General features: G+C 45.2%; 1 protein-coding gene across 1 annotated transcript in view; it reads right to left on the reverse strand.

Moving 5' to 3' along the window:
* Positions 1 to 1,099: 1,099 nt before the first annotated feature.
* LOC115935615 (tumor necrosis factor receptor superfamily member 10D-like) overlaps positions 1,100 to 21,524 on the reverse strand; it is a 28,353-nt gene continuing 7,928 nt past the window's right edge. Inside the window, exons 2-6 of the mRNA XM_055348931.2 lie at positions 11,340 to 11,593; positions 10,730 to 10,761; positions 10,123 to 10,308; positions 3,698 to 3,770; positions 1,100 to 3,513 (exon numbers count right to left, since the gene is read on the reverse strand). Coding sequence (XP_055204906.2) covers positions 3,380 to 3,513; positions 3,698 to 3,770; positions 10,123 to 10,308; positions 10,730 to 10,761; positions 11,340 to 11,580 — 666 coding nt within the window. The 5' untranslated portion in view covers positions 11,581 to 11,593 and the 3' untranslated portion in view covers positions 1,100 to 3,379. The remainder of the gene's footprint in view (positions 3,514 to 3,697; positions 3,771 to 10,122; positions 10,309 to 10,729; positions 10,762 to 11,339; positions 11,594 to 21,524) is intronic.

The following is a 21,524-nucleotide window of genomic DNA, read 5'->3' on the forward strand; positions in this document are numbered from 1 at the left end:
AAGAGGGAGAATGGAGAAGGAAGAAAGGCAGGGTTGGTCCAGAGAGGAGGAGAGCCGGGCTGGATGAATGTGGAGGATGGAAATGGTAGCTCCCAGCCCCCAAGGGGCAAAGTTTGGGCCACAATTGCCCCTTTCTGTTTTCTAACCCTGACCCAAATTTCACTGCCCACATCCTTCTTAGATGTAAAAGATGCAGTCCCACGGAGGAAGGGCAGAGCCAGGAGGCAGTGGGGCTGGGGGTTCAGAGCTCAGGAGTCACCTCGTCTGAGAAAGATGTTGTAGCTGAGAGGGCCTGGCCATGGGGTGGGCTCCAGGAAAACGCTGCTTAGGTCTGGGATAGAGCAAACTTGAAACAAAGACAACCTCTGCCATGGCTGCTTGGCGCCAAGACTTGGAGATCAGGGGTTAAATCCTCAGAGACAGTAGGCACTGGCAACACAAGCAGGTCTAACTCTGGGGGAAGCCATGTTGTCCAAGCCCAGGCCCCTCCAGGGCTGTGGCTGCCTCCCCTCCACGTGCTCTAGGGCAGCTGGCTGGGAAGCCGGTGCGTGTGCTGCCCTCTACAGGCTGCTTAGCCTCCATGCAGCTCACCCAGCCCAGGGTTCCAAGTGAGGCTATGGGCAGTGCAGGAGGGAAGAAGGAGGTAGCCTGGAGCAGCCGCAGCCCCACCTCCCCTCTAGGGAAGGCAAACAGCATGGGAGCACGCCTGGGCCTCCTGGCAGCTGTGGGCCAGAGGGAGAGCTGGTCCTCCAGGGCAAGGGGAGTGGTAAATGGCTCTCACAGGTGCCTGCAGGGCTGAGCAACCTGGGTCCACTGATGGGGATACAGGGAAGGGCTGGTGTCCCTCTCCCCAGAGGGAGGAGCAGACAGGAGAGAAACAGGGAGGAGGTGCGAATTCCAGTAGCCAAGAACCTGGTCCTTTAAAATCCAGGGAGTCATAGGCAGGAAACTCCCCCCACCCCCCCACCACCAGGCGGGCCAAGCCTGAAGGCAGAGAAGGGACAAGTAAGGAGGCCCAGCAGGAACGAAGCCCTGGCCTCCTGTCACTCAGAGCTGTGTCACAGCAGGAGAGGAGGATGGAAATAAAGAACACCACACCTTTTTAATATGAAGTTTCATATTTATTTTGGTCATAAACATATGAGTATTTCATATATAACCAGGTGTTACGTGCTATTTGGCCCGGGTATAAAGCAAAAGCTAAACAAATCAACCAACACCAAAAAACCCCAACAATTTCATATTCTCAGGAAGCTTATGTTAAAGGAATAAGCTTAAACACTGATAAGGCTGGTAGTCTAGATGCATCTTCAAGGAAGGCCTCTGAGGAAGGGACAAAGGAGCTGGGACCGGACTGGCTCTCTCTGAGCTTTGAGGCCAAGTCTCCTGCACAGAAGGCCCGGCAAAGGCAAAGACCAGGAGGCAGCAGCACCCTGTGTCTTCTGGAAGTGCAGGGGACAAGGTGTGGGACGCCAGATGGAAGTGGGAGAGGATGGAAGTGCGAAGACCAGAAAGGCCATCCCCTACTAAAACTCCATGGACACAACAATCTGAATGTGCGAACTTCAGGCAATTCTAACTTTGTCCCAGCCAAACCAGTCCCGGAACAAAACACACAATGCCTTGAGATGGAAAAGACTGAAACCCCTAGAATGACTATATCCGTAATTTATCCTACCACGACTGGACTACTGTGGAGAAGAGTTTGCTGGAAAGAGGCTAAAATGATTACTGAGGTTTTTAAATAAAATAATGGAATGTGACACAAGGACAAATGTGTCAGCCATTTTAGGTCCCGTTGTCACAGTGTTTAAGAATTGATATCTCTGAGATGAGTCAGATGCTTACAGAGGGGCCAAGCTCCTCAAATAGGGAATCTGTACCCTAAAATGCAGCTCAGGAATCTCTGCCCTAAAAGGCATCCCAGGGACTCAGGTCACAGACCACCAGAAGCGAGAGGGGCCCATCCATGCCTGAGTCGGCAACCATTTCACACCATTCCCAAGCACCGTCCACTCTTCCCTCTTGATGCCATGGCAGATGCCGGGGCAGATAAACACCTGCTCTGCCCTGAGCCCAAATGAGGCTCAAGATTCACTAACGTTCAACTGTAATGGCGCTTGAAAGAGAAGCTCTTCGCAGTCTCAGATCTAACTTAATTCTCACTGTCCTCATCTGCTGTGGACAAGTAGGAAGATGCAGTCCCATGACTGTCCCAGCACGACAAACCAGACACATGGCTTCCCAAAGATACCAGGCTCTTCAAAATCCTGGGCGTATGTAAACATCTACTTATAAATAAATAAATAAATATTTATTTATAAATAAATATGGCTATATACCTCTAAAATTATCAAGTAAGACAAGCTGCCCCTTGAGAAGCTGCCAGCCATCAAACCCTGGTCCAGTCTCGGGGCGCAGGAGGGAGAACTGGAATGCAGTAAGTGCCTCCCACAGAGGGAGGATTTCTCCCTCCGTCACTAGTTATATTTTTAGTCATTTTTGACTGCTGATTTGTATCCAGGCAACCCACGTAAACAGCCTAATAAGTGCATTTCCTAAAGTTTTTCCATGCTTACATCATTATACAAAAATCGGAAAATAGATGTACAGCCTACAGTAGTAAGTAATATAAATGTTTCTCTAATTAAGGTGGGGGTAAGCCCCAATAATCCTATCGTAAAGCTCAAAACTCTAAGTCGAACCCTCGTAAGTCCATATGCTCATGACTTCCCATAGGGCTACGTCTTGATAATCTCATCATTAAGTCAAAAATATCCGAAACTGAAAATACAGGTAATAACAAGATAATCCCGTTCTAAAGTTAAAAAACTATAAGGCAAAGCATTGTGGCTGTGCGGCATCTGTAGTTAGATGTCATTAAATGCACACACCAGTAGAGATGGAGCTTGCAATATAAGAAAAAGAAAAAAAAGACTTGTCTCATGATGAAGAACTGCAAAGAATGACATCCTAAAACCACTTTTTTTCTTTTTAAATTGAGATGGAGTTTCAGTGTGTTGATGAGGCTGGTCTCAAACTCCTGAGCTCAAGCGATCCACCTGCCTCAGCCTCCCAAAGTGCTGGGATTACAGGCATGAGCCACCGCATGTGGCCTAAAACAACCCTTAATACACAATTGTATAACTATGCCGCCAAGAATCTGATATAAATTTCTCCTGTTTGCTTATCACACGCAGTATTTCATAAAAATTACTCCAAGTGCGTTAACAAAGTTCTACGACCATTGGTAAGCTGCCCCATATTGGATAGAGTTTGTTGGGGCATGGGTCAAGTACTGGACTGTTTCTTCCAGGCTGCTTCCCTTTGTAGGAGAAAAGGTAAATGAGGGAAGCTCTGGTTTCCTGAAGAGATTCTTTCACAGGCAGGACGTAGCAGAGCCTGCCTCATCTTCTTCATAAAAGAGCTTTTTGGAGCCCACCAGTTGGTCCTGAATTGTTTCCTTTGCATGTCCTTCTTCCAGTGTTGCCGAGGCATCCAGCAAGGTGCTGACTGAGAAGAGAGAAGAGATTTAGGGTCTCAATGCTCCAAGGACGATCAGCACAGGATCGACATGGGACCCCCTGCTTCCAGCAGTGAAACCTCAAGAAGAGCCCTCTCAGCTACAGGGACAGCAGTTAGGACACCGTCCCTATTCCCTGTTCTCCTGCTGCGTCTCAAGGCACAAAACACTTACTGTCAGCGGAGTCAGCGTCATTCACTGGAACCAGCAGCCTCCTCCTCTGACACCCTTCAGCTTCTGCCTGTTCCTGTAACACACAGTGGGGAATGCTCTGGTCAGAGTCAGGAGTCCTGCAGTCTAGTACTGACCCCGACCACCAGCCAGCAAGAGACCTGCAGCGCTTCCCCTCTTGGGTCTCCATGGAGATGGAGACAAACCTCTGGTCCTCCATAGCTCTTGGGCTCTGTGTGCTGGTGGATCATTGAGACATAAGTGACACGCAGTAAATGCTCACTTTGTAAGTGTTCTGCCCAACTTTGACTATAGGCCTGTGTAATTATCCCCTGATCAAGACATAGAAACTGCCACACCCCAGAAAGTCCCCTTCTGCCCCATCTAATCAACTCCCACCCACCCTCACAAGAAATGATCACTTCCTTCCAGAATTCTTACCAGCAGAGTCTCGGCAGAAGACTATACATGAGAGCACCCAGGAAAACCTAACAAAATGATTTATCCCAAGACTGTAAATGATCTTTGATCATCCGTACTCTACCATATCAATAGCGTAATTAAATAAAATGGCAGTCTCTATGGAGGCTGGAAAGACATTTGGTAAAATTAAACACCAATTCTGATTTTTTTCAAAACCTTTTAGAATAGTAAGCTGCATTCTTCATGATGAGAATTTCTATATGAAACCAAAAGTGAATGCCATTGCTAAGGGTGACACTTTGGAGGTCTTCCCCAGAATTCAAATCAGCACCCAAACACCTGCCTTCCCTAAGCACAGCTGAATATTCTTCTGAAAGGTCTGGCCTAGGCAACAAGATGGAAAATTAAAATGAGGCAAGACTTTTGGAAGAGGGCGGACACAATAATCATTATTTTCAACGTCATTTAAAACCCCTAAGAATGAAACTACAATATCGAAATAGAAATGTATGTCTGGAGGAATGTTAAAAACATAGCAAATGCAATAAATCAGCAAACAGAATTACAAGGTTATCCAACTCATAATGGATACAAAATACTAAACAGCCATAAGAAACAGGAATAATTTATTTGAAGAGGAACACAAATCACAACTCAGTTACAATAAAATACTTGACACCAAATGTTATCTCCTTTGATAAGGAAATACTGAATATTAATAAAATAGTCAGTATTTCTAGATTAATTTTTAATTTTAAAGCAAATTGATAAAACGGCCACTGAGGTTTTTCGGAAGGGAAGGATGGAGGAAATCTTTTAATTCTAAATTTTATCTGGGTAAAATAATACATTTTGAAAAAGTATGGAAGAGGTGTTTGCTCTTTTGGATGTTAAAAAACATTAGAAAGTTCCCATTGGAACACGCCTCAAAATGGTAAGAGCCATCTATGACAAACCCACAGCCAACATCATACTGAATGGGCAAAAGCTGGAAGCATTACCCTTGAGAACTGGAACAAGGCAAGGATGCTCACGCTCACCACTCCCATTCAACAAAATAGTACTGGAAGTCCTAGTCAGAGCACTCAGGCAAGAGAAAGAAAGAAAAGGCATCCAGATATGAAATGACGAAGTGAAAACTCTTCATGGACGATATGATTCTATACCTTGGAAACCCTAAATACTCCACCAAAAGGCCCCTGGAACTAATAAACGACTTCAGCAAAATTTCAGGATACAAAATCAATGTATAAAAATCAGTAGCACTGGGCACCATGGCTCACACCTGTAATCCCAGCACTTTGGGAGGCTGAGGCGGGTGGATCACGATGTCAAGAGTTCAAGACCAGCACGACCAACATGGTGAAACCCCGTCTCCACTAAAGTATGCAAAAATTAATGGGGCGTAGCCGGGTGCGGTGGCTCACGCCTGTAATCTCAGCACTTTGGGAGGCTGAGGAGGGCGGATCACAAGGTCAGGAGATCGAGACCATCCTGGCTAACACGGTGAAACCCCACTTCTACTAAAAATACAAAAAACTAGCCAGGCATGGCAGTGTGCACCTGTAGTCCCAGCTGCTGGGGAGGCTGAGGCAGGAGAATGGCGTGAACCTGGGAGGTGGAGCTTGCAGTGAGCTGAGATCGTGCCACTGCACTCCAGCCTGGGCGACAGAGTGAGACTCCGTCTCAAAAAAAAAAAAAAAAAATTAGCCAGGCATGGTGGCACCCGCCTGTAATCCCTGCGTCTCAGGAGGCTAAGGCAGGAGAATCACTTGAACCCGGGAGGCAGAGGTTGCAGTGAGCCAAGATCACACCACTGCACTCCAGCCTGGGTAACAGAGCAAGACTCTGTCTCAAAAAGAAAAAAAATCAGTAGCATATCTATATACCAATAATGTTCAGGCTGAGGACCACATCAAGAACACAGTCCCATTTACAACAGACACACACACACACACACACACACACACACACACACACACACAAAATACCTAGAAATACCTCTACCCAAGGATGTGAAAGATCTCTAGGAGAATTACAAAACGCTGCTAAAAGAAATCACAGACAACATGAACAAATGGAAAAACATTCCATGCTCATGGATTGGAAGAATTAATATGGCTAAAATGGGCATACTGCCGAAATCAATCTACAGATTTAATACTACTCCCATCAAATTACCAATGTCATTTTCCACAGAATTGGAAAAAATTATTGGAAGTAACTGAATCACGTGGACTAGTTTTTCCAGTTCTGTTCTTGTGCTGGTGAATAAGGCTCACAAGAGCTGATGGTTTTATAAAGAGCAGTCCCCTGCACACGCTCTCTTGCCTGTCGCCATGTAAGATGTGCCTTTGCTCATCTTTCACCTTAGGCCATGATTGTGCGGCCTCCCCAGCCATGTGGAACTGTGAGTCCATTAAACCTCTTTTTCTTTATAAATTACCCAGTCTCAAGTATTTCTTCACAGCAATATGAAAATGGAATAATACAACTCCCCATTCAACAGCAGATGCTTCGGATATTTGGCTAGCCACATGCAGAAGAATGAAAACTAGACCCCCTACTTTTCACCATATACACAAATTAACTCAAGGTGGATTAAAAGTTTAAAGGTAAGACCATGAACTATAAGAATCCTAGAAGAAAACCGAGAAAACACCCCTCTGGACATCAGCCATGGCAAAGAATTTATGATTAAGTCCTCAAAAGCAATGCAATAAAAACAAAAATTGTCAAGTGGCATCTAATTGAACTAAAGACCTTCTGCACAGCAGAAGAAACTCTCCACAGGCCGGGTGTGGGGGCTCACACTTATAATACCAGCACTTTGAGAGGACGAGGCAGGCAGATCACCTGAGGTTAGGAGTTCGAGACCAGCCTGACCAACAAGACAAAACCCCATCTCTATCAAAAATACAAAAATTAGCTGGGCATGGTGGCACATGCCTTCAATCCCAGCAACTAGGGGGGCTGAGGAGGGAGAATCACTTGAACCCGGGAGGTGCAGGTTGCAGTGAGCTGAGATCATGCCACTGAATTCCAGCCTAGGTGACAGAGCAAGAGTACATCTCAAAAAAAAAAAAAAAAGTATCAACAGAGTAACAGACAACCTACAGAATGGGAGAAAATATTTGCAAACTATGCATCTGACAAAGGTCTAATATTCAGGAGCTATATGCAACTTAAGTGAACACACAGAAAACAACCCCATTAAAAATGGGCAAAAGACATAAACACACACGTCTCAAAAGAAGACATACAAGTGGCCAACAAACATGAAAAAACGCTCATCATCATGAATCATCAGAGAAATGCAAATCAAAACTACAGTGAGATACCATCTCATACAGTCAGAATGGCGATTATTAAAAAGCCAGTAACAGTAAATGCTGGCGAGACCATGAAGAAAAAGGATCATTTATATACTTTTGGTGGGAATGTAAATTAGTTCAGCCAGTATGGAAAGGAGTTTGGAGATTTCTCAAAGAATTTTAAAACAACTCCTATTTAACACAGCAAACCCACCACTGGGTATATATAGAAAAGAAAACAAATCTGCTGGGCGCGGTGGCTCACACCTGTAATCCCAGCACTTTGGGAGGCCGAGGCGGATGGATCACGAGGTCAGGAATTCAAGACCAGCCTGCCCAAGACGGTGAAACCCCGTCTCTACTAAAAATACAAAAAATTAGCCGGGTGTGGTGGCACATGCCTGTAATCCCAGCTACTCTGGAGGCTGAGGCAGAGAACTGCTTAAACCTGGAGGGGCAGAGGTTGCAGTGAGCCGAGATTGTGCCACTGCACTCCAGCCTGGGTGACAGAGCGAGACTCCCTCTCAAAAAAAAAAAAAGGGAAAACAAATCATTCTACCAAAAGACACCACTATCCATAATAGCAGTGACATGGAATCAACCTAGGTTCCCATCAACAGTGGATTGGATGAAGACAATGTGGCATATATACACCATGGGATACTACACAGCCATAAAAAAGAATGAAATCATATTGTTTGCAGCCACATGGATGAAGCTGGAGGCCATCACCCTAAGTGAATTAATGTAGGAACGCAGAACCAAATACTGCGTGTTCTCATTTATAAGTAGGAGCTAAACATCAGGTACTTACGACCATAAAGATGGCAACGATAGACACTGGGGACTACCAGGGCGGGGAGGGAGCGAGAGGAGGAAGGGGTGAAAAACTAACTGTTGGATACTGTGCCCGCAACCTGGATAAAATCATTCATACCTCAAATTTCAGCATCAAACAACCTTGCATATGTACCCCCTGAATCAAAATAAATTTGAAAAAGGAAAAAGAAAAAATGAAAAAAAGTTTCCTTTGGCAGTGTATTATATATAACATAATCCCTGTAATGTAAACAAAATGTACATATGCTTGTATGAATATACATGGCATATGCATAAAGATTTCTACAAAGAATCACAAGAAATTATCTATTGTATTCACCTGAATGAAGAAGGGCTGTGGGCTGGAAGAAGTGCTATGACTGAGCACCTTTGTTTTTTTTGTTTTTTTTTTGTTGTTTTGAGACGGAGTCTGATTCTGTAGCCCAGGCTGGAGTGCAGTGGCGTGATCTCGGCTCACCGCAACCTCCGCCTCACGGGTTCACGCCATTCTCCTGCCTCAGCCTCCCGAGTAGCTGGGACTACAGGCACCCGCTACCACGCCTGGCTAATTTTTTGTATTTTTAGTAGAGGTGGGGTTTCACCACGTTGGCCAGGATGGTCTCGATCTCTTGACCTTGTGATCCACCCTCCTCCGCCTTCCAGAGTGCTGGGATTACAGGCATGAGCCACCGCGCCTGGCCGACTGAGCACCTTTCTATAGCGTGGCAGATGTGTGGCTCCGCATTTACCACTTTCAAAAAATGTGCAGCGCGGCCAGGTGCAGTGGCTTATGCCTGTAATCCCACCACTTTGGGAGGCCAAGGTGAGAGGATGACTTGAGGCCAGGAGTTTGAGACCAGCCTGGGCAACATAGCAAGATCAGATCTCTACAAATTAAAACAAAGGTGCAATGCGATTCAGCAGCGTGGAGTAATTGTTGATATTTTTTGTTTATTTCCTCACCTTTTTATACTTCCCTTCATTAAAAAAAAATGGGGCATACTTATAGGAAAGGAAGAAAATGGGTGGAAAGTGATCCTTGTCTAGGTAAGTATTTGACAAGTGATCAAAGAGGAGCCAAAAGCAGAGAAAAACAGGAGAATCAGTTCCTAAACAGGCGTGGAGGAAGGAGACAGTGACTCACAACAATTCAGGGAGTTCCTCACTTCACACAGCATCACAAAAGAAATGGCACCTACATTCCACTGGTGTATGCTACAAACCAAATCATTCTTTAAAAGTCCACAAAAAATTAGATAGGATCATCTTATTTTATCTTGAAGGAAAGAACTTAAAAAAAAACAAATGTGTGTCCAGATTTCACACCTACTCAATGTCATATCAAAACTAGTGAATCGATGTGAATAACTGGATGTGTGTGTTTGTGTAATACAAAAGCACTTCTACACACTGACTCAGAAATCCTACTTCTTCCCAGAAGCCTCCTTACATACTTGATCAGAAATCTGGACAAAGACTTACTGTGAAATATGTTCGATGTAATAAGAATTTTGAAGAACACTTAAAACTTCTGCTGTTTCAAGCAAGGGCTCCCTGACTTCTGTTAGGAGCACACGATGGAGACTGTGCAGTCTTATTCAGTCCTCAGTGAACCCTGTGACACCCACTCTATGCCTGTGGAGCTCCAGGCTCTGGGGACACAGCAAGGACAGGACAGGGAGTAAGAAGCAGATGTCCTGCAGACTGGCAGAGTCACCACCTCAGTGCAGCTGCTCCGTCCCCTGCAGTCCCCTGTCCCAAAGGCTCCATGTCCCCTTGGGCCAGGAAAGAGGAGGCACTGCCATGTCCCACTGTCTACAAAGTCCTGTGCAGGCCGCAGGCCAGGCATGGCACAGTCCCTCCTCAACTCACCAGCAGACGCTGTGGCTCCTCTGGCGACTCTACAGTCACACCTGTTGGCTCTGCCAGCTCCTGACCTTGGATTTCCTGCTCAGAGACCTGGGTGGGCTGCAAGTATCTGTTACTCAGGGTCTCGTTGCAGGCATTGTCCTCCGCCCCAGGAACTCGTGAAGGACATGAACGCTGCCGGAAAAGGACCTTGGGAAGACAAAGAGCCCACTCAAGTCCACATCCAGGGCTCAGCTTCAGGGTCCTCAGTACACAGCTGGACCTGCCATCCCCAACCCCTTCCAATGAGGTCACCCCAGGCAGCTGAGGCTCAGCACATCCAGGACCCACTGCTGAGGTGGGTCAGGTGGTCACCGCAACCCCACGGGGCCAGCTGTGGAGTGATGGTGTCACCCAGGCTGCAGGAAAGACAGGGCTGCAGCACGCCCTGACGGACTGTGTGCTGCTCAAAATGGCCATGTGTCCCCACAGTCAGCCCAGATCCCCCAGGCCATGTCAGAGAGTCAGGGCAGCCATGAGGACAAGGGATTGTGCCCACCCAGGCTCGGCAGTGGATGGGAAGCAGTTCCTGCACCCATGAAGCCCCCAGTTTCTGGAGAAACCAACTCACTCTGTGCACACGTTCGGGACCTCCTCCACCACCTGGAAAAGAAGGAGTCTCCTGAGCAGGCGGGGAGGGGCCCATGCAGCACCTCCCTCCCAGAGGACAGTGGGGCGCAGGGCTGGGCTGGGGGCTGGGACACTGGACAAGGAGCCCTGGGGCTGGGGACAGGAATGGGGCCTTGCAATTTGGGGACACCCTGAGGAAGGGGGATGAGAAGGGGAACTAGAGTAAAAACCAACACGTGGAAAATCTCTGTGTTCTGCTCTGACCAAGGTTGAATAAATCCCACGACCACTTCTCATCCTGACCCTTGTCACCCAGTTGAGGAGCCGACTGCCCCCTGCCTGGCTGGGCCTGAAGATGGGAGGAACTGGCCCTGCCCTCCTGGAGTTGGCTGGGAGATGAGGGGTCCCCCAGCCCTGAGACAGGGACTGATGAGACCAGGGTCCTGGGGGATACACGGGACGTGGGGATGGGGCGATCACAAGAAGGAAGATTGAGCCAGGCTGGAGACGCTTGGACCAGGGGCAGAGATGGGGATTACTGTCTGTGGGAACAGAGTGGGAGGGGGCAGGGCAGAAAGTGCCCAGTGCTCCCACCCTCAGCCAGCACCTACCTGAGCAGATGCCTTTGAGGTAAGAAATGAATTTCTTCAAACATAAAAAGCCAACCACAACCACAGCGAAAATGATGACTGAACCCGCTATGATGATAAGGAGGCGACTGTTAGAGGCAAGCATCCCCAGGATGGTGGTCACTGTCTCCTCCGCTGCTGGGGTTTTCCCAGTGGAACTGGCAGCTGATTCATTTTTGCAGTTGATGTCACTCCAGGACGTACAATCACTGACCTTCTCCATCCTTCTGGGACACCTGGGTATACACAGGGAGGGAGAGGGGGACTCTTGATGAAAAGCTGGCCAGCTGGGATCAGGAGCCACTCTCCCTCCCCAGTGTCCCTGAAAAGACGTCACGGGAAGGACAGGCTCCTCATGTCAGCAAAGGGTCCCCCTGTGCTCCCTTGTTGAGGCTGGGGAAGGGTCTGAGCATGCACACTTTAGCCCCTCGGCCTCCCTGCTCTGGGGTCAGAGCTGTAGCTCCAGGAGCCTTCTGTGCTGGGCACACACTGAGCTTCCCTGGGCTGCAGGGGAGGCCTGCGTTAGGAGGAGCCACACTCCAGGGGAAGATCACAAGCCCCTGTGGCCACAAGCTGAGCCCCTTCCTCCAGTTAACACACAGTACAAGTGAGCCCTCGCCCCACCCTGTCTGCCGTTGGTTCCTCCCAATCACAGCAAACACTGGAGGGCCAGAGAAGAGCACGTTACTCTTTGCCCCTAAAACCCAAATAGGAAAAAGAAGGACTTAGTGAGAAATCAGGGGCCAGGGGTGAGGCCGGCTGGGTGGGCTCAGGTCCTCATGGGAACTTAAGGGAGCTCCACCCACGGCCTTATTATGACTTTTGTGGGCTAGGGGCACTTTTGTCCTTATGGGTCCCTGCCTGCATAAAAAATATTAAAAATTACATTTTTTAAACCAATTTGGAATAAGGACAAATACAAGCCACACTGGATTCAAGTGTTTTCTTCTGATTTCAAAAGGAAATTACATTTCCTAGGTTGCCTGAAAAGGTTCAAGGGACCTAGAAAGTCACCTCCTGTGCCCAGTAAACAATTCAGCCTGGACAAAGGGACTCCTGCTGGGGAGGGGTGGGAAGGGGCTGCTGCAGGGGGTAGGGGTGGGGACAGGCAGATGGACCAGGAGGGGCCACCACAGGCTCAAGAGACCCTACAGGCTCAGGGATGCCTCATGGGGCTGGAGGCTCCATGGGGTCAGAGGAGAGATGGGGCACCAGGTGACTCAGGTCTTCTCAGGTTCCTGACAGCTGTTGGGAGCCCTGGCTGCTGTCTCACTCTGTTCTGCACTTCCGGCACATCTCAGTGGAATTGTTCCAGAAACTTCCTGGTTCGCACTGACACACTGTGTTCCCGGTCGTGGTGCAGGGACTCATCTCCTTTTATTCTGAGTACAGAGCACAAGGTTTTGGGAATGTGTTTCCCTGACGTTTCCCTTGACGTTTCCACACCACCCCAACCCCCTCCCCGCCAGCTCAGCTCAGCTCAGTTCAGTTCGCCAAGGAGTTCTGAGGACCGGTTTCTGCACCAGCACACTCAGGGCTCATACAGGACACCCACCCTGTACATAAGGACCCATACAAAAGGTCCATGATTCATTATTTATTACATCAGATTAGGGGAAAAGCACCATTTAGATGGCATGGTTAGTAGCAAAACAGGCACAGGGTATCATTTGAGAGACTATTCAAGGAGAGGAGCCCTTGGGTGACTTCCCAAAAAACCAGCCTGCTGGGGAGGAGGTAGAGGCCTGAGAACCTGAAGGCTGAGCAAGCCCGAGCACCTGCCAGGAGCACAAAGCCCAGGGGAGAGAGCCTGGCCCCAGAACAGACCCGTGCCAACACTAAAACTCAGCCCTGTCCACTTGGCCAGGACTTCTCTGTGCTGTAATGATGCCCCCACCTCCTTGCAGCCGATAGTGTAGAAGAATTCCCAGCCAGGTGGCATGCATTATAGAAAAGATTTCTATTTTTGTTTAATCAACCAAAGTCATAATCGTGGAACAGGGTGATGAAGACCAAGTTGGGCTGGAGCTTGGTTCCCTGACTCACATCGGCTACAACTCCCACCTCATTCCGCACTCCACCTCTGGACAAGGGGTCCACACATTCTGTACCCGATTTACAAACTGTACATGGGAAGCAAGAAGGTGCATTGTTGGAAGCGTTGGTGTAATCCACACCCTCTCTGCATGGGTTATAGGCAGGATCTATGAGATCCTGGGAAGGGAAAGAAAAACCAATGAATGAGTCACTGCAGAATTCCCAGAGGCTGACAGTGGTGGGGAAACTTCTCTTTTGGCCCTCTGTGGAATCCAGGCAGAGAAATTGACTCTTGTCATCAATTCTGCATCTATTACATACCTTTGACTGGCACTGCTGACAGAAATATAACACAAACCACACAAGAAATTTAAATTCTATGAGAACCATATTAAAATAGTAAAAACAATGAGGTCAAATTAATTTTAATAATCTACTTTTAACCTAAAATATCCAGAACACTACATTTCAATAAGTAATCAATACAAATCTTTGAAATATTTTACTTTTGTGTTTTTGCTGTTGTTGTGCTGTTGTTGTTGTGGTTGTTGTTGTTTGGAGATGGATTTTGGAGATGGAGTTTCACTCATGTTGCGCAGGCTGGACTGCAGTGGCACGATCTCAGCTCACTGCAACCTCTGCCTCCCAGGTTCAAGCGATTCTCCTGCCTCGGCCTCCCAAGTAGCTGGGATTACAGGCACCCAGCACCACGCCCGGCTAATTTTTTATAGTTTTAGTAGATATGGTGTTTCACCATATTGGCCAGGCTGGTCTCAAACTCCTGACCTCAGGTGACCCACCCCCCTGGGCCTCCCAAAGTGCTGAGATTACAGGCATGAGCCACAACACCATACCACACCCAGTCTACTTTTTTTTTTTTAACAATAAAATAAAATAACAAAATAAAATCCAACCTCGTCTACATGTGATCTGCCCATGCTGGTCCACCTGACCTGTTTGCTGTCCACTCACTACGGTGGCCCCGTCTTTGCTCAGTATCCCCCAGCCCCTGCACCCTGGGGCTGTCATTCCTGGGGAGGCTACTCAGGAGCACTATTTCTGGCTCTCTGCACAAATATCCGTGTCCAACTTTGGATACTGGCCAAAATCACCATCCCCAAGTGGCCCCACCAACCTCGTCTCTGTCTCACCCATCATTTAATTATTCTTCATGGTTCCTATCAGAAATTTCTGACTGTTATTTTGATCTGTGTGTCTTAATACTATCCCAGAGAAAAGGTTCCATGAGGGCAGGGCCTCTTATAATTATCCCCATTAGCATGGTGCCTGACTGACAGAAATCATCTAACGTATCCCTATGGAATAAAGAAACACAAAGTGCACTAAACAGAGTCTGGAAGCACAAAGAGATAAGGGCATGATAAGCTAAGATATCAGTCTTAGCTCGTGCCCTCAGGCTAGCACTACAGACCCAGGATCCTGACCCACCTCCGCAGATTCAGCTTCCAGGTGTGCCCTAAAGCCAAGTCAGTCAGTGCCACTCAGGATCCAGGCCCTTCCCTGTGGACCCAAGGATGAGACCCATCACAGCACCTGGCTGACATCTGCAGACCCAAGTACAAGGCCTACTCCAGTGCCAGTTCAGCCCTCATGGAGCCAGGCCTCAGGTCACCTCTCTGGATACTGGCTCTGACCACCCTTGAACCACACCACACCACATGGCCTGCCCAGAATCTGTGTATAGGCTGACTGGTGAAGGGCGTTCCCTGACAAAGCCAGTCTGTAAATACTGGAATAAGTCCCTGCCTCTTCAAAGTGCACATTCCAACATCACTGCCACAGGCTCCTGAGCAATCAGGGAACCGTGACGGCACCAAAGAAACAAAATGAAGCACAAGTAACCAACCTGAAAGGAATAGACATTTACAACAGTCTGACAAAGACTTGAAAATAGGCATCTTAAAGAAGCTCAGTCAGCTACTAGAGAATATGGATAGACAACTAAGTCATGTCAGAAAAACAACACATGAACAAAATGAGTAGTTTAATATACACAGACAACATAATAAAGAACCAAGCAGAAATTCTAAAATTAAACTACACAATATCTGTACTAAAAAACTCCACAGAGAATGTCAACAGCAGAGTTGATTAATCAGAAGAATCAGTGAGCTTGAAAAGAGATCATTTGAAATTACCAAGTCACAAGAAGAAAAAGAAAATAAAGAATGAAAAAGAGGGAAGAACGCCAACAGTACCAATGGTTACCGTGAAGCAAAACAATATATGCATTATGGTGGTCCAAGGAGCATCAGAGCAAGTGAAAGGAACAGAAAGTGTAATTAAAGAAATAATTAAAGAAAATGTCCCAAATCTGGATGGGAATGGACATCCACATTCATGAAAAAATCCCAAACAGATTAAATATGAAGAGATCTTCACCAAGACACATTATAAACAAATTCCCAAAAATCAAAGGCAATGAGAATTTTGAAAGCAAGAGAAAAGCAATATACAGAGGAACCCCTGTAAAACTACTGAAGGCTTCTCAGCAGAAAACCTGCAAGCCAGGAGAGAGTGGAATCATACAAAGTATAGAAAGGAAAAAAAACCATTGTCAACCAAGAATACTATACCTGGCAAGCCTGTCCCTTAGAAATGAAGAGCAGTAAAGACTTTATCAGACAAAAAAAAAAAAAAAACCATGAGCATTCATCTTTAGCATGTCCTGCCTTACAAGACATGCTAGAGTTATTGTTAGGAAAAGTTGAGTGCTGGGAGAGAAGCCAAGGCAGGGCTTGGAACATTTCTGGGGTCCAGGGGCTAAAACCCCTCGTGGCCTTCAGAATGTGTCTGAACTTGCTGGCTCCTTGCTTCTAGCACTCCCATTATCTCAAGCAGCCATATGCTTCAAAGAAAATGCTAAACCATCACAGCTGCACTTGATACATCATTTCCTTTCAACCCCCACATCCTCACCACCTGTTTCTTTGTTTGATCACCAATAAATAGCGTGGGCTCCCAGAGCTTGAGGCCTTCACAGCCTCCATGCTAGCATTGGCCCCCGGTCCCACTTTCTCTCTCAACTTGTCTTTCTCATTCCTTTGACTCATCTGACTTCGTAGCCCCCACAGCCTGGTGTTGGGTCTGATCACCCCAACAGTTATTCAGTCTGAAAGAGCAGAACACTAACTAGATACATGAAACCAAGTGAAAATATAAAACTAGGTGGTTAAAGTAAGTACATGGTCAAGTTTTTATGCACTAACAAGAACTACCTGGAAAATCCCATTTATAATAGCCACAAAAAAAATGCTTAGGAATAAATTCAACCAAGGTGGTAGCTGAATTTTTTTTCTGATTTGGTCTTGAGGTTTTTCTCTGTAGGGTGGCTATAAACTCTAGCTTTACCCTGATGGGGATCCAGGGGATTTCATCATGGATGTTCACAGGAAACTTCTTTATCCTGGTGGAATGTCTAATGCCTAATTAGGTATTCATCTTGTAGGTGTCCCTTCCACAAGACAATTACTTTTACTGGCAGATGCCCCTGTGGCTCTTGTCTGACCTATGTCTAGTTTTAAGTTATCTCTACTCTTTAGGAGATAGCAACTCTTTAAGAGAGCTGAGATCGGGAAAGAAGTTAGGTTCAGATGTGTCAGTTAGTGAAAACGCAGAGGAAGCAACACAAGAAAACACAGGAAACACAGAAGTGGTGTATTATTTACAGACTCCAGAGAGGATAGCACACTTTGCAGCACTTATGGGAAGTGGGGAGCCATCCAGTCCAAGGACAATAACTGGTGGGTAGGGAGCAAGAGACAGAGAGAGAGGACCCATGGGACTATGCCTTTATAAAGATCCATGGGCATTATACACTAGGCTTTCCCACAGGGATTGTGGAAGACAACACCTGCAAAGAAGGTTCACACTGCTCTGCTGTGAACCATTAGGTTTTATTGTAGTCAGCTGCTGTGGGATGTGTTGGGTTTTGGGTCAGGGAGATGATGAACAAATGTGCTAGATCAAAAACAATTGAACAGGGAAAGGAATTATTAATTGGGTAAAATATGCTGTGGTATGATTGGGTTTTAAACAACTTACATAGGGCCTAAAAATGGATGTCAAGGCAGCAACGCTTGTAAATAAATTTATGACAGAGGTGAAAGATCTGAAAACTGTAAAACATTGATGAAAGACATGGAAAGTAATGTAAATACACAGAAAGACAGTACATGTTCATGGATTAGAAAACTCAATATTGTTTAATCATCCATACTACCCAAAGTGATCTATAGATTCAATGCAATGCCTATTAAAATTCCAATGACATTTTTCACCAAAACAGAGCAAACAATTCTAAAATTTGTATGGAACCACAGAAGGCCTCAAATAGCCAAAGTGACCTTAAGCAAAACAAACAAAAAGAACAAAGATGGAGGCATCATACTACCTGATTTTTAAATATATTACAAAGGTATAGTAATCAAAACTGAATAGTAATGGCATAAATGAAGATAAACTGATGGAATGAAATAGTGAACCCAGATATAAATCAATGCATTTATAGTCAACTGATTGTGACAGAGATACCAAGAACACAAAATGGGGAAAGGACAGTATCTTCAATAAATGGTGTTGTGAAAAGTAGATATTGACATGCAGAAGAATGAAATAACACCCATATCTCACATCATATGTAAAAATTAACTCAAAATAGATTAAAGATTAAACATAATGCCTGATACTGTAAAAGTACTAGAAGAAAACATAGGGAAAATCTTCATGATGTTGATCTGCACAATGATTTCTTGGCTATGACCCCAAAAGCACAGGCAACAAAAGCAAAAATAGACAGATGAGACTACATCAGACTAAAAACGTTCTGCACAACAAAGAAAACAATGAACAGAGTGAAGAGACAACCTACAGGATGAGAGATCAATATGCAAAAGATCCAAGATTTTGGTTAATATCCAAAATACACAGGAGCTCAAACATCTCAATAGCATGCAATCAAATAATGCAATTAAAACGGACGCATGGGCAAGGGACCTGAAGAGACACTTCTCAAAAGGAGACAGAGAAGTGGCCAACAGATATATGAAAAAAATGCTCAACATCACTAAGCAGGGAAACGCAAATCAAAACCACAATGAAATATCACTACACACCTGTAAGAATGGCTATTACCAAAAAGACAAAAGATAACAAGTGTTGATGATGATGGGGAGAAAAAGGAACACTGGTACACTGTTGGTGGGAATGGAGATTAGTACATCCATTATGGAAAACAGTATGGAGGTTCCTCAAAAAACAAAACATAGAACCACTATATCATCTAGCAATCCCACTATTGGGTATATATCCAAAGGAAATGATGTCAATATGTTAAAGAGGTATCTTCCCTCTCATGTGTATTGGAGCATTATTTACAATGGTCAAGACATTTAATCAACCTAAGTGTCCATCGATGATGAAAAGGTGAAGAAAATGTAGTACATAGACACAATGGAATACTATTCAGCCTTAACAAAGAAGGAAGTTCTGTCATTTGTGACAGCATAGATGAACCTGGAGATACTATGTTAAGCGAAATAAACCAGGCACAGAGAGACAAACACCTCATGATCTCACATATGTGGAATCTTAAAAGTTGATCTCATAGAGGTAGAGAGTAGAATGGTGATTACCAGGGCTGCAGTTTGTTGGTGAGTTGGGGAGATGTTAGTCAAAGGATACAAAATTTCAGTTAGACAGAGGGAAATAAATTCAAGAGATGTATTGTGTGACATGCTGACTACAGTTATTAAAACAATGTGTTGTACAGTCCTTCCTTCTATTCACAGGGAATATATTCCCTGAAACAAACTGCAGATACTCAACTCCCTGATACAAATTGGGATAGTATTGCACATAACCCAGGCACATTATGCTTTAAATGATATTTAGGTTACTTGTAATACCTAATACAATAGACATGTTATGAACATAAGTGCTATACTGCATTGCTTTTTATCTACTTTTATTGATGTATTATCATTTTCATTATTTTTTCCCACATATTCTTGATCTGTGTTGTTTGCAACCATGAATGCAGAACCTACAGATGAGGATGGCAAAGAGGGCTTATCCCAGGGCTCTGTATCTGTACAGCTGAAAATTGCTGAGTAGATTTTTAAGTGTTCTTACCACAAATACATGATAAATATGTGAATTAGCTTGATTTAGGCATTCCACAATGTGTATATATTTCAAAACATCATGGTGTACACCATAAATATATACAATGTTTATCTGTCAATTAAAAATAAACTGATTTTTAAAAATGACAGCGCACATGCTGGACACTTCTTCTCCTTGAGGCTGCGCCTCTCTTCCTGTGGGGCCGCTGTCTGCTGGGGAGCTTCATCCTGCGGGGGGATGGTGGCAGAGTCAACTTGGACCCGTGGGGCGTGAGTGGCTTCCAGAACTCACCTCTCCCAAGCTCCGTCTCACATTCCCTTCACCCCAAGTGACAAAACCCATCAGAGCTTGGACTTTTCTCCCTCTCCAAACTTTCATTCTTTTGCATCTGTGTTTGTCCCTTGCTTGGCCTGTTAGGGCAGCTATTTTCTATGAAGAAAAACACCTCTGTAACCTTTTCTCATATTATAACATACAATATCTTTACCCCAGAAAATGTGAGCAGAAGAGTTATTTTTATTTTTTTGATAGAGTCTTCCTATGTTTCCAAGGCTAGAATGCAGTGTCTATTCACAGATGTGATCATAGTCCACTACAGCCTGGAACTTCTGGCCTCAGGTGATCCTCCTGCCTCAGTCTCCCAAGTAACTTGGATAACAGGAACACACCACTGTGGTTGGCAAGAAAAGATTTTATAAGAATACAAAAGGCCAGGCGCGGTGGCTCACGCCTATAATCCCAGAACTTTGGGAGGCTGAGGTGGGTGGATCACGAGGTCAGGAGATCGAGACCATCCTGGCTAACACGGTGAAACCCCGTCTCTACTAAAAATACAAAAAAATTAGCCAGGCATGGTGGTGGGTGCCTGTAGTCCCAGCTACTTGGGAGGCTGAGGCAGGAGAATGGTGTGAACCCGGGAGGCAGAGCTTGCAGTGAGCGGAGATCACACCACTGCACTCCAGCCTGGGTGACAGAGCGAAACTCCGTCTCACAAAAAAAAAAAAAAAAAAAAGGAATACAAAAAATACATATGAGCCCTTCAAGCAGAAATAGCATCTAACATACTTAGTTTGACCAAGTGTTTAACTGACCAGTGGGTGAATTCTGTCTCTCTGTCTCTCTCTCACACACACACACAGACATACACATAAACATACACATTTTTACAAACGAGGGTTATAATATAACCTTAAAGAAAGTCAGGATATAGCATCAAACATTAAGTAATTTCTGCTTTACAAAGGACTTTGATAAGCTGTTCCCACTAAATATCAAAGAATGACAGAAAAAGATAAAACAGCAATTCAGGGATTATAGCCATGATCTCTGGTTATAAATGACAACGAGAAGACAACTGAAGAATCGGAATAGGGTCTGCTTATTAGATAGTGGTAACATGTTGATGTTAATTTCCTTGTTGTAGAAAGTACACACTAAATAATTCAATAATAGCTTTCATCATGCCAACAGCTATTTTTCAAATTGTTTTGTATAGTTTTTGTAACTTTTCTTTAAGTTGGGAGTATTTTAAAGTACAAAATTAATTTAATTGTAAACTTTAATATAATCTAATATAATTTTGCTCCTGAGCAAAAACAAAATGGTTACAATAAAAACTACTTATGTTGGGCTCTGTTGAACTGCCTGGATCTAAACAAGACAAAATGTAGGTTTCTTCCACATCAAAGCCTGCCTAGTAGTTGGTGACAGTGAAGCTAACGCACGTTTCCCAAATCCTTCCTTCTCAGGCTGGGGTCCCTCTAGGTTCAGGCGATGTCTCTCCTTTCTCTGCTCTCACACTCTTAATCCTTTTGAAGACCAACTTTTCGTTTTGTCAATTCTTTTTCTTTCTTTCTTTCCTTCTTTTTTTTTTTTTCTTTTGAGACAGGGTCTCCCTCTGTCATCCAGGTTGGAGTGCAGTGGCGTAATCTCTGCTCACTACAACCTCTGCCTCCCGGGCTCAAGTGGTCCTCTGACCTCAGT

The sequence above is a fragment of the Gorilla gorilla genome, chromosome 7 (assembly GCF_029281585.2).
Source record: "Gorilla gorilla gorilla isolate KB3781 chromosome 7, NHGRI_mGorGor1-v2.1_pri, whole genome shotgun sequence".
NCBI lineage: Eukaryota > Metazoa > Chordata > Mammalia > Primates > Hominidae > Gorilla > Gorilla gorilla.